At 50.4% G+C, this 11,661-nt stretch overlaps 1 protein-coding gene across 8 annotated transcripts in view; it reads left to right on the top strand.

Moving 5' to 3' along the window:
- Nucleotides 1-1,741: 1,741 nt before the first annotated feature.
- The window catches only part of CREBBP (CREB binding lysine acetyltransferase), a 163,630-nt gene continuing 153,710 nt past the window's right edge, over nt 1,742-11,661 (top strand). For 7 of the 8 annotated variants that reach the window (XM_078344542.1, XM_035266793.3, XM_035266791.3 and 4 more), the window contains exon 1: nt 2,418-2,632. In XM_078344542.1, the coding sequence (XP_078200668.1) occupies nt 2,548-2,632 (85 nt within the window). In that variant the 5' untranslated portion in view covers nt 2,418-2,547. Of the gene's footprint in view, nt 2,633-11,661 lie in introns of all 8 variants that reach the window. The other variant, XM_035266789.3, reaches the window with a different exon arrangement.

The following is an 11,661-nucleotide window of genomic DNA, read 5'->3' as shown; positions in this document are numbered from 1 at the left end:
CCGTGGAAAGGGGAAGAGAGACTCAAGAGGGGTGCTGGTGTGGTGGTGCACGACTTTGAACAGTACGGATAAACAGAGAAAAGCAGAACAATCGGTCTTGACACTCAAGGACAGTCACCATATGTACATATTACAATGTTTTTAGGAGACTTGATACATGTTTTTTTTTTTTTTTTAAAGAATATTGTTTCCTTTTTCTGTGTCAGGGTCTTGGTGTGTTTTTGAGAAGGAGTTTCACTCTTGTTGCCCAGGCTGGAGTGCAGTGGCTGATCCCGGCTCACTGCAACCTCCACCTTCCAAGTTCAAGCGATTCTTCTGTCTCAGCCTCCAGAGTAGCTGGGATTACAGGCGCGCACCACCACGCCCAGCTGATTTTTGGATTTTTAGTAGAGGCGGGGGTTTCATCATACTAGTCAGGCTGGTCTCGAACTCCTGACCTCAGGTAATCCGCCGGCCTAGGCCTCCCAATGTGCTGGGATTACAGGCATGAGCCACCCTGCCCGGCCCGGGAGTTGTTTTAAACAGATTTTTTTCCTCTCTTTTCGGGAAGTTAACTCTTGCTGCGTGGAGAGAAACAAAAGAGGGCAAAGAATACTTAAGTGAGCAGCTACCGCCATCGCCACCAGTGCGAGAGGAGCCGTCTCCCAGGTCAACACCATCGGGAGAGGAGTGCGTGGCCGGTGAGGAGGAGTCCGCAATGACTCACTTAGGAACTCAGGGTTTCTGGCTTAGGAAATAGGGTTGCTGCTGATACCTTTATGAGGAAGCCGGGCAGGTTTGGAGGGGCAGATAACTAACTGAGATGGGAACACCTTGGGTGTTCGTGGAAATGTCCTGCGGGTTGTGGTCTCGCGTGGGGGCCTCCCCAGGCCCGCATCCGTCTGGGGCACCTGCGACTTGCCTGGGGCGGGGAGCACGGCCGGGGCGTGCAGGCCTAAGCCCTATGCGCGGGCCCTTCTCGGCCCAGGCTGGCGCTCGCCACCCCACTCTCATAGGTGAGGATATCGGCCTCGCCGCCTCGGGCTGGGAACAGGCGTGAGGTCCCCTCACTCTCTAGTATCACGAGGTGGGGCGGGATCCGAATTCTGGCCCTGCCACTTTCTGCCTTGGCGACTTTGGAGAAGTTGCTCTGCCCTTCCTGCCTCAGTTTCCCCATCGGCCCACCTCGTCGGCGGACCCGAGGGCGGTCTGTACCTCGCAGGGGCCATTCCACTTCCCTGGCGGCGAGGGCTAGTGGCGTGGCGTGGTCTGGGCTGGGGTCGCCCCCGGCAGTCCCCGCCCGACACCACCGAGGAGGGTCTCCGGGAAGCGCGGAGCTGGGAACAAGCACCGCCGCCCCAGCGAGACGGGCGGGCCCGGGCCGGCGTCGACTCCACACCCCAAGGCCCGATCCATGGCCAGGCCGCTGCTCCTGGAGTCCGCTCGGGCCAGGAACCACGGCAGTCGTCGCCTAGTCGCCGTCAGAACAAAAGCCGCGGCTCAGCCCGTAGCCCCGGCGTCCCGCAGGCCTCGCCCGCGCCCGGCCACCCGCCGCCCCTTGCTCAGCGGCCGCGCCTTCGGCCCTTCCGCCCGAGCACGCTCGGCTCTTTCCGCCGCGGCCGGCGCAGGTGGAGGGGGCGGGGCGGGGGCTGTGCGTGGTGACGCCGCGGGGGGGGGTGACGCACTGGCGTGCCCCGCCCCCACCCCCTCCCCGTTCAGGCTCTGGAAAGAGAAGAAAAAAAACTTTCTTTTTTTTTTAATTGAGGAATCAACAGCCGCCATCTTGTCGCGGACCCGACCGGGGCTTCGAGCGCGATCTACTCGGCCCCGCCGGTCCCGGGCCCCACAACCGCCCGCGTACCCCGCTCCGCCCGGCCGGCCCGCTCCGCCCGGCCCTCGGCGCCCGCCCCGGCGGCCCCGCTCGCCTCTCGGCTCGGCCTCCCGGAGCCCGGCGGCGGCGGCGGCGGCAGCGGCGGCGGCGGCGGCGGCGGAACGGGGGGTGGGGGGGCCGCGGCGGCGGCGGCGGCGACCCCGCTCGGCGCATTGTTTTTCCTCACGGCGGCGGCGGCGGCGGGCCGCGGGTGGGGAGCGGAGCCCGGAGCCCCCTCGTCGTCGGGCCGCGAGCGAATTCATTAAGTGGGGCGCGGGGGGGGGAGCGAGGCGGCGGCGGCACCACCATGTTCCCGGGGACTGCCTGAGCCGCTCGGCCGGGCGCCGTCGCTGCCAGCCGGCCCCGGGGGGGCAGCCGGGCCGCCGGGGCGTCCCCGCCGCGGAGTGTCGCGCTCGGGAGGCGGGCAGGGGATGAGGGGGCCGCGGCCGGCGGCGGCGGCGGCGGCGGCGGCGGCCGGGGGCGGGCGGTGAGCGCTGCGGGGCGCTGTTGCTGTGGCTGAGATTTGGCCGCCGCCTCCCCCACCCGGCCTGCGCCCTCCCTCTCCCTCGGCGCCCGCCCGCCGGCTCACGGCCGGCGCTCGCTCCTCTCCCTCGCAGCCGGCCGGGCCCCCGACCCCCGCCCGGGCCCTCGCCTGCCCGGCCGCCCGCTCCCGGGGCTGTTTTCGCGAGCAGGTGAAAATGGCCGAGAACTTGCTGGACGGACCTCCTAACCCCAAACGAGCCAAACTCAGCTCGCCCGGCTTCTCGGCGAATGACAGCACAGGTGAGGAGGGGGTCCGGGGCAGCGGGATCCCGGGGCGCGCTGTCACCCCCATCCGGAAGAGAGTGCCCAGGGGTCGTGGTCGCGGAGACCGACCGAGCCGGGAGCCCGGAGCAGGTCCGGCAGCCGGTTCCTCTCGCCCCGCGCCGGAGGGTGGAAGTTCGTCGCAGGACTGTCACTGGGCCCAGATGGGGCAGCACATGCACGATGCACTCGGCCTACCCGCCCCTGATCAGCCCTCCTCGCGGGGACGTGAGTGGCACTCCAGAAGAGAAGAAGTAAAGTGCAGCGTGTGGGTTTGTTTGGGAATGCCCTACGCACCCTTCCACGGCCGTCCACACGCGTGGCTGTCCAGAGGAATGACAGCGGAGGGTACATTTGATGCTTAGAGAAAGCAAGATCGCGGCCAGAGGTAGCGCGATGTGTTTTCTTGATTGGCGACACATTGACCAGGCTGCAGTCAGAGGACGCAGAGCAGCCGCCAGCTTTGAGTTAGACTGAAGTTAGGAATGAGTGAGTTCCTTGGAAGGATGCTTAGTGCTTATTTTCAAAACTTTTTTTTTTTTTTTGTCAACTAGGCATTTAGTGTTTCGTTTCCATGTATAACTTCAAAAGAAAGTGAAACGGCAGATTTTAAGTTCATTTCGGCTGCAGTCACCGTTTGAGTTTGTGTTGTTTTCACCGTGTACATGTACAAAAAATTAAGGAATGTAGGAATTCCAATTTTTCTAAAAAATATACCAGGATACGGAATAAATCACCTTTTTTGTTTGTTTCCTCTAATTAAACAGCTTCCCTGGAAAGTTTCTTGAGTAATCATAGCTGTTTAAGAGTAGTACTTTAGTTTTCTATTCATTCAGTAATTCTGGGTCCTCCTGCGCTGGTTCATGGTAACATGAACTAGTTGTATTTCCTCTTTGAGAGCTCTTTCCTTTGTGGCAAAAACTTGTGTGCCGCTGCGAACAATTCTGTCTCCAGCGCAGCTTGCATTTCTCCAGTAGTCTTGCAGTGGCAGCGTCTGAAAGTCAGTTTCTAATGAATGAGTCCAAATTGAATTACATTGCTGCCTTCAGATTTGCACTAGACACAGCTGTTCAACTCGTGGAAATATTTCTGTGACCGACCACTAGCATATTCAGAAATCTGCTTCTGCTGTTGAAACAAAACTTGAATTTTGTGGCTTAAGCTTGACTACAATTCCTGGAATCAAGTTTTGATAAGCGACATTTAATATTAATGTAGAAGTGAAAAACTATTTTTAAAAATCACGAGGAGAGAACTTATCAAGTTAAAATTCCTTAAACAGTGGGGAGAAGTAAACGATGCTCGAGGTATATAAAAATCACTAATAATGCTTTTCTTTTTAGCTGATTAAAAGTTGAGTTTGACATTAATCTTATAAAATGAACTTATTGAAGTGAGAAATCTGTAAACAAAATAGTTTTAAGTCCCTTAAAGAACAATAGTTTAAGAGATCTTTGCTGCAAAACAGATCTCCGTTTCTTCATTAACTTTGCTGTGTTTGAGTGAAGAACCTTCACTTCTGTGAGACGTAGGTAGGTCATACAAGGCAAGTTCAGTTGTGAAGGCTGTCTGCTGAGACTGGTAACCTGGGTGGCTTTGTGGCTCTGCTATTGTTGAATGAATTTGTTGTAGATTTTGTGTTAAAAAGGAGGACAGTTAGTAACACAAGCGTTAACAAAAAGCTTTGTCCTGTGTACATCCAGCTGTTTCCAAGATGGAGCCCAAAGGATAGGTTTTTTGATAGTTTCCGTTATTGGATGGCCAGATGCTTAATAAATAACAAAATTGTTTACTTAGTAAAGAACAAAGTTGATCAGAAAGGATTTTCCACACTTACTCACCCTTTCCCCCTTCCTTTCCAATTTTGATCCTTGCAAGGCTCAGGAGCTCTTTTGTGGAAACAAAAGTCAGTTTGAGATGGTCCAATTTAGTCCAAAATAGAAAATCAGCATCATACTTAAGCTGGGTCCTGGGTTACCGTTCATCACCATCACACTATTGTGAAAGGGGCTGTTCGTGTGGAGGATCAAGGAATGAATCCTTATCAACCACATTAAACAAGGGGCCAAGCACCATGGCTCATGTGTGTAATCTCAGCACTTTGGGAGGTGGACGTGGGCGGATCACTTGAGGCCAGGACTTCCAGACCAGCCTGGCCAGCATGACAAAACTCTTTCTTTATTAAAAATACAAAAATTAGCCAGCCAGGCATAGTGAGTGGCAGGTGTCTGTAATCCCAGCTACTTGGGAGGCTGAGGCATGAGAATCGCTTGAACCTGGGAGGCAGAGGTTGCAGTGAGCCGAGATCTTGCTGCTGCACTCTCCCTGGGTGATAGAGTGAGCCTGTCTCCAAAAAAAAAAAAAACGGGATGACCATGTCTGGTTTAACTACTAATCTAAGAAATCAAGTAATGAGATGGTTGGAGATCTGAGGGATGTATATTAAACAGATAAATGCCTGCAGTCGTCTTAAGGACTGGAGGCATTTGGTCATGTGGGACAGACCAGAGAATAACATTTTTGAGGGACTCAATCTTTTTATCGAGGGGATGTGTCTCCCAGGCTCCCAGGGGAAAATTCGGCCTAGTGGAGCAGGTATGTGCCCAATGCCTATGATCCCATTTGAGGGAGGGGACCTCTGGGAGCTGAGGGGTTGAAAGGAGGAGGAGACAGCAGCCTGAGAAACAGGAGCTACTTGAACTCCAGGGCATGTTTGTGAGACTGGCCTGTGGGGCCACCAGTGTCATTTAGATATGTCTGTGGGGGGGGTGGTGAGCTGAGAGAAGAGTGCCCCCTCCAACAATGGGGCACTGCTCAGCCAGGGTGCTGCTCATCAGGGAGCGTGGGTGTTGCAAACAGCACTCCTGAGGTCAGGAGGCACCTCGGAGTGATAAATGTCACTGCAACTGTTGACAGACAGAAGTCACTGAAGGCTGGGAAGCTTACGCAGAGATGATGCAGAAATAGGGAATGTGCCGCGAAGGAGGGTAGCAAGAGGAAGGAAAAACAATGCCTTTCATGCCGCTGGAGCAGAAGCCCAGAGCGGCACAGAATGTGGTGGCCTCAGAGGTTAAAGCAGCATTTTACACTTTCTCACAGATGAGGTCTTCCTTTACTTAGCACCCTCACAAGAAGTGGGGACTTCATGTTATCAGTATATAGTTAGTTGGGTGTTTTGGAAACTTCTCTATTTAATATGTCTGAGTTAAAATAGCATATTGTGTCTTTCAACAGCAGAGATTCATGATTTAATTGTATAAGACAAATATCCAGGCAAGCAGTAGACTGGTTGTTTTGTTTTTTTGGAAAATTTGCACACAACAGGCTGTTTATAAAGTTTTTTTTGTTTTTTTTTTTTTGAGACAGTTTCACTTGTTACTCAGACTGGAGTGCAATGGCGCGATCTCGGCTCACCGCAACCTCTGCCTCCTGGGTTCAGGCAATTCTCCTGCCTCAGTCTCCCGAGTAGCTGGGATTACAGGCACGCGACACCATGCCCAGCTAATTTTTTATATTTTTAGTAGGGACGGGGTTTCACCATGTTGACCAGGATGGTCTCGATCTCCTGACCTCGTGATCCACCCACCTCGGCCTCCCAAAGTGCTGGGATTACAGACTTGAGCCACCGTGCCCGGCCCCCTATAAAGTTTTTTGAAATTGCAGGCCGGGGTGGTGGCTCATGCCTGTAATCCCAGTGCTTAGGGAGACTTAGAAGGATTACTTGAGGCCCGGAGTGGGAGACCAGCCTGGGCAATATAGTGAGACCCCTTCTCTACAAAATTTAATATTAGCTGGGTGTAATAGTATAATCCTGTAATCCCAGCTGTTCAGGAGGCTGTGGCAGGAGGATCGCTTGAGCCCATGAGGTCAAGGCTGCAGTGAGCTATGATGACGCCACTGTACTCTGCCCAGGGTGAGAGAGTGAGACCCTGTCTCTGGGCTAAAAAGGAAAAGAAAAACTACATTCTGAAAATTGAACATAACTATATTTCCTCCTATGTTGTGTAAGTGGCTCTAAGCAGTTGTGATTACATTTTATGACGTAATCACAGTCCCTTTAAATGCAATAGGGAAGCTTATTTAAAGAAAGCTGGCGGTGAATGTGGTTGCCAACCAAATGACCTGTTATGTGTGTGGAGCTTCTGTGTCAGAGTGCTCTTCTCCACGTCACCTTACAGCGTCCTGGGAGGACGGGAAGAGGCTGCTACTGCTATTTTCTAGCAAGGAACTGGACTTGGGAGGTGATACGGGGTCAAAACCAGACCCAGCCTAGCTTGTTAAAGTCAGTAGTTCTACATGTTTATTTTCTAAGTCTCTGTCTGTAAACATTGCATTTGCTTGAATCCAGGACCCAGGAACCTGCCATGCTTGGTGAGTTTCAGTACCGGCCCTCCCACCCCTCAATGAGATCCCTAGGGGGAAGGTTTGTAACCACCTGTGGTGAGGGCACCCGGGAGTGTGTTCCTCCTCCCTGGTTAGGGGCTCCCCCTTTTCCCTGTGGTTCTGGTGTCATTGTCAGTGTGAAGTGTGTGGCTTGTGTTCCTGTTTACCTCAGGGAGAATGAAAAATGGTTAAGTAATGTTACCCCATCAGTGAGTTCTGGCTAAATAGTAATGCAAGTTGTCACAGAGACTGTTAGGGCTAGGGCATTCCATGACCTTGCCTAGCTTTTGAATAACTGAGAGGCGTGAGAGTGGTGGCTGTGTTTGAAGGTCCCAGGGATGAAGGTGGCAAGGACAAGTCATGCACAGGGCGCCTTAGAGGTCCTTCAGAAGATGGAGAGTCGCTCCTGGCTGAGCATTCAGATTTGATTCTGTAATCTTAAACAATGGAGCCTAACTTAAAAAGAGACTGAGGCTTAGTCCTGCAGTTAGAAGTTGATGCTTAGATTGCTAGCCTGTGTTTTCACAGCTTCTAAGTTGTATGTTGTAATTGTGTGACAAAGTATGTGATAACTTGGTGGAGTGGTGGGGGGGAGGGGGGTCCCTAAGTGCTGACTTGTGTTTTTACTTAATGTATTTGAAAACAGGAAAATGATTTTGCCAAAGTATGTCTTACCTTAGTTAAGATGGAATGTACCTTATTCTGAGTTTCTGAAGGTTAGGAAAGCTTGCCAGTTTAGTTTTTGGGGTCCTGTTAGTGAGGGCACCCCCTCTTTACGTTACTCAAACCAGGTATTTGCGTATATTCCCAGAAACATGCTAAGAGGTGTTTCTCAACAAAGGATTTGTGCTCAGATGTGTTGGTTGTAGCCGAGGAATTTGACTGCAGGCTTTCACAGAGCCTTGGTGTGCTGTGATGGGGCACTGCGGGAGAGGGGTTGCAGTTGTACACTCTCAATCCTGATTGACCCCAGAACTCTTTTTAGCCTATTTATGGGTCTACAAACTCTGCAGGGGGCCAGAGAGCATGCATGGTTTTGTGAGCCCTATGGTCTCTTGTTGCAACTACTCAAGAAAGTAGCCATGGGCGATATGTGACCAGTGGGCATGGCTGTGTTCCAGTAAAGCTTTAGTTCCGAAGGCTGGCATCTGAGGACTTGGCCCAAGGGCCGCAATTTGGTGACCCTGATATAATGTGGGGCTTAATTCTCTGAGCACCCGTTGGGGAGCACTGGCCTGCCACGCTGCACAGACAGCTTTAAGGAAAACAGCAGCCGGGCAAGTTTCCTGAGCTGCTGGAAGTGGAGCCCAGGTGAGCAGCCCGCTAGGACAGGTCTCCTGTCTTGGAGTACTTCAGAGCTTATCAGGGCCCTCTCCCTCTTTTTCTTTTTGTTCCCCTGTAACAGTTCTGTGGACGACTTGATTTAAAATCAGGGGAGTTTATCAGAAAGCCAGGTGACCCATTCATTTTTCTTTGTTCTTTTGCTTTTTGTTGACCCCAGTGGCCCACACGGCATTTCTCAACCCTCTTTGTCATCTCAGGCTCTAGGCTTTCTCCCCTTCCTGTGACTCCTGGAGGTGAGCCTAAGAACTCTAGAGCCTTTCCACAGCCCCCTTCCCAACATTTCCCTCCCCAGGGCAGCACCTGACATACAGTAAGCCCTCAGGAAATATTTGAGAGAATTGGTGAAAGAATTATATAGTATTTGTCCCTCGAAGTTCTCATCGTTTTCTTGTTAAGATTTTAGATTTTACTTTTAAGCAAATTGTGACCTATATTCAAGTTGGGTCTGTTATTTGTTTCCGTAATCCAGCTGGCCTTAGGAGTACTGGGGCTAGAGCATGTTTGGGGCAAGTTACATCAGCTCTTTGAGCTCAGAGTTTCCTCATCTGTAATACAGAGATAATAACGATTCCCATTTCAGGGTGGTTATGAGGATAGCCTGAGATGATGTGTGTCTGGCATATGTGCTTAATGGGAACTGACACTGGCATTCACCAGGGAAGCTGGCGTACCTTGTAGTCCTAGGACTTACTGGGAGTGCTAGTCTGATTGGACCAAGACCTGTCTTTCAGCAGTTCTGGAAAGGACAGAAGCTGTGTGCTCGTATCCAGAGACCAGCGTGCAGGCACACATGTGATAGTGTAGCCTTAGTAGATAACACAGCCAGGAATTCTGTCATCTATATCATTGATTCTGTCTCCATTTTCGATTGCATTCTTTTTTTTTTTTTTTTTTTTTTAAAGACGGGGTTTCACCGTGTTGGTCAGGCTGGTCTTGAACTCCTGACCTCAGGCGATCCGCCTGTCTTGGCCTCCAAAGTGCTCGGATTATAGGCATGAGCCACCAAGCCCGGCCCTTGATTGCATTTTTAAAAATAGGAACATGATCGCCATGAAACTTTAACATTATGAAAACTTAAATGGTGTCATGTGCTCTGAAATTTTTTTTTCTTTTAAATCAGATTAGGATGTACACTGAAAATTCTTGATCATTTTGAAGCATATTTCATGGACTATGTAAGCAGCACTGAAGTATGTGATTCATATTCATCTCGAAGTACCTGTTAAGCAGTAGCAGTATACACAGGATTCTGATAGGTGCCTTTGGCTTAGAACCATCTGACAAGATAAAACCTGCAGGTAAAACTTGAGGAAAGAATACAAAACACAGTCAAGTGCAAAAACTCCAGACCCAGAAAGGGTGATCCGAATAAGGCTTCATTTACTCCCTCCCCTGTTTCCTGAATGTCCTTGTGTGCAAAAGCCCAGGGGTGATGCCCCAGTGGGAGGCAGGCCCTCGGATGGTTAAGGGGCCTTGTGCTCCTGTCTTGGCCCTCCTGCTGAGCCAGCACAGAGCCGGGAGTTGGGAGGTGGGGAAGCCTGCCTGTTTTCCATGCGTTCCTGGTTGTTGGGAAAATCACCCTGACCACGACAGTTTGTTTCCTGGGGTATCATTGTAGGCCCATGGCTCACATCTGAGTCCTCTTCTGGTTGCCCCCAGACAGTCTCTCCTAAGCTTTGAAACTCCTGGCCATGCAGTCTACTTTTTAGCAGAAGTGCCCAGCGTTCCCTTTGGTCCTCTCTGAGTCCTTTTCCTTGCAATGCATCCCTCAGATACATTCCCTGCTTTAACTGTAAAAGGATTCCACTCTTCCCAGTCAGGCCCAAGCTTGGCTTTCAGGAAAATTCTCCCATTGCATGAGTCTTCGATGCAGAAGTGTAAGCCATGGGAGCTGTGCCTGTGGGGGCTTTTGCCCATTCCCCTTTCACTGGGGGTTGTGCTCTGCTGACAGGAGTACTACAATAGGTCACGAGCAGAGTCCCCTGGAGTGGTCAGATCTGTGCCATTTGAGCTGTGACCTGAAGAGATTTGCGTGAGGGCACACCACTCCAATCGGAGAAGGCTGTGTGAAAGCCTTGGACGTAAGCACAAGCGGCCCCTTTCTCTTTAGAGTTTTTACTGTTCAAGTTCCTAGACAGTACAGCTGATGACTGTGGCTGTCTGTACTGCCTTTAGGGTGTTTTCTGGTTCTAAATGTAGGAAGCAAGGCTATTTTTGGGCTCTGTCTCTAAAAGTTGAATTCCTTTTAAAACTTACCCTTAAGAAAGATTTGGATATTATCCCGTGTGACATTTTCCCCCGTGTTTCATTTCCATTAATCAAAAGACTGTTTAGTTGAACCCTCGCTAAGAATAGTAAAATCTAATGGGGAAAATAATTCTACATGATTAAATCTGACTTTACTTTCCCATTTCTAGGTATCTTGTCTGCTGTTGTTTGAAAACGTCTTAATTTGCCTTTCTAATATGCAGTCTGTACTGTATACAGTAGATTTATCTTCCATTTGCACCCAAATCAACCTTTTGAACCTAAATAATCTGTAACAAGGAGAGAAAATTGGCAGTGTAGTGGAGTTGTACCGTACTGTTGCAAAGCAAATCTTTTTGTAATTCAGAAGCTGCTTCTCCTCCCCCTAGTTTGGATTTTTCTTATTAACACTGCACCACCTCAACATGTTTTAACTTTATGCTTAAAATAACCAGTGAAATGGAAAAATAAGCTACTTTTCTTTATGGTAATCTGTCGAGAAGGCTTGTCCAACAGTTTAAGTAAGCAGGTTTGGGTGTTTGGTTACAAACTGAATGAGGACGTAGAAACGAGCTATAGAAATGTCTCAGGTAATTAGGGTTTGCTCGGACAATCATGGACTCTACGAGTTTGACCCAGTTGCTTTGGATTAAAATGTTTTGAGTATTTGTCACCTGATTAAAAGTAGAACCTTCTAACCATGAGTCAGAGTTGAAGGAAATGTCAAGAGGTTTTTTTTTTTCTTTTTTTTTTTTACTGGGAGGCCTTCAGTGTGGTGCTGAGAAGGGAGCCCTGGCTCCTGCTTAGAGCGGACTCTGAGTCCCAGCTCCCAGCTCATCAGTGCTGTGACTTTGGCTGGTGATGTCATGTTTGAGTTTTGCAGGGTTGGATGTGTGTGTGTGTGTGTGTCTGTGAGAGAGAGAGAGAGAGAGAGAGAGAAATAGATCTCTAAAAGGAACTTTTTCCCCTACAATATTCCATTTCTTTTCTTTTCTTTTCTTTTTTTAAAGAGATGGGTTCTTGCTTAGTCAAGC

This window comes from Callithrix jacchus, chromosome 12 (assembly GCF_049354715.1).
Source record: "Callithrix jacchus isolate 240 chromosome 12, calJac240_pri, whole genome shotgun sequence".
Taxonomy (NCBI): Eukaryota; Metazoa; Chordata; class Mammalia; order Primates; family Cebidae; genus Callithrix; species Callithrix jacchus.
This window is presented reverse-complemented; position numbering and strand designations above follow the sequence as displayed.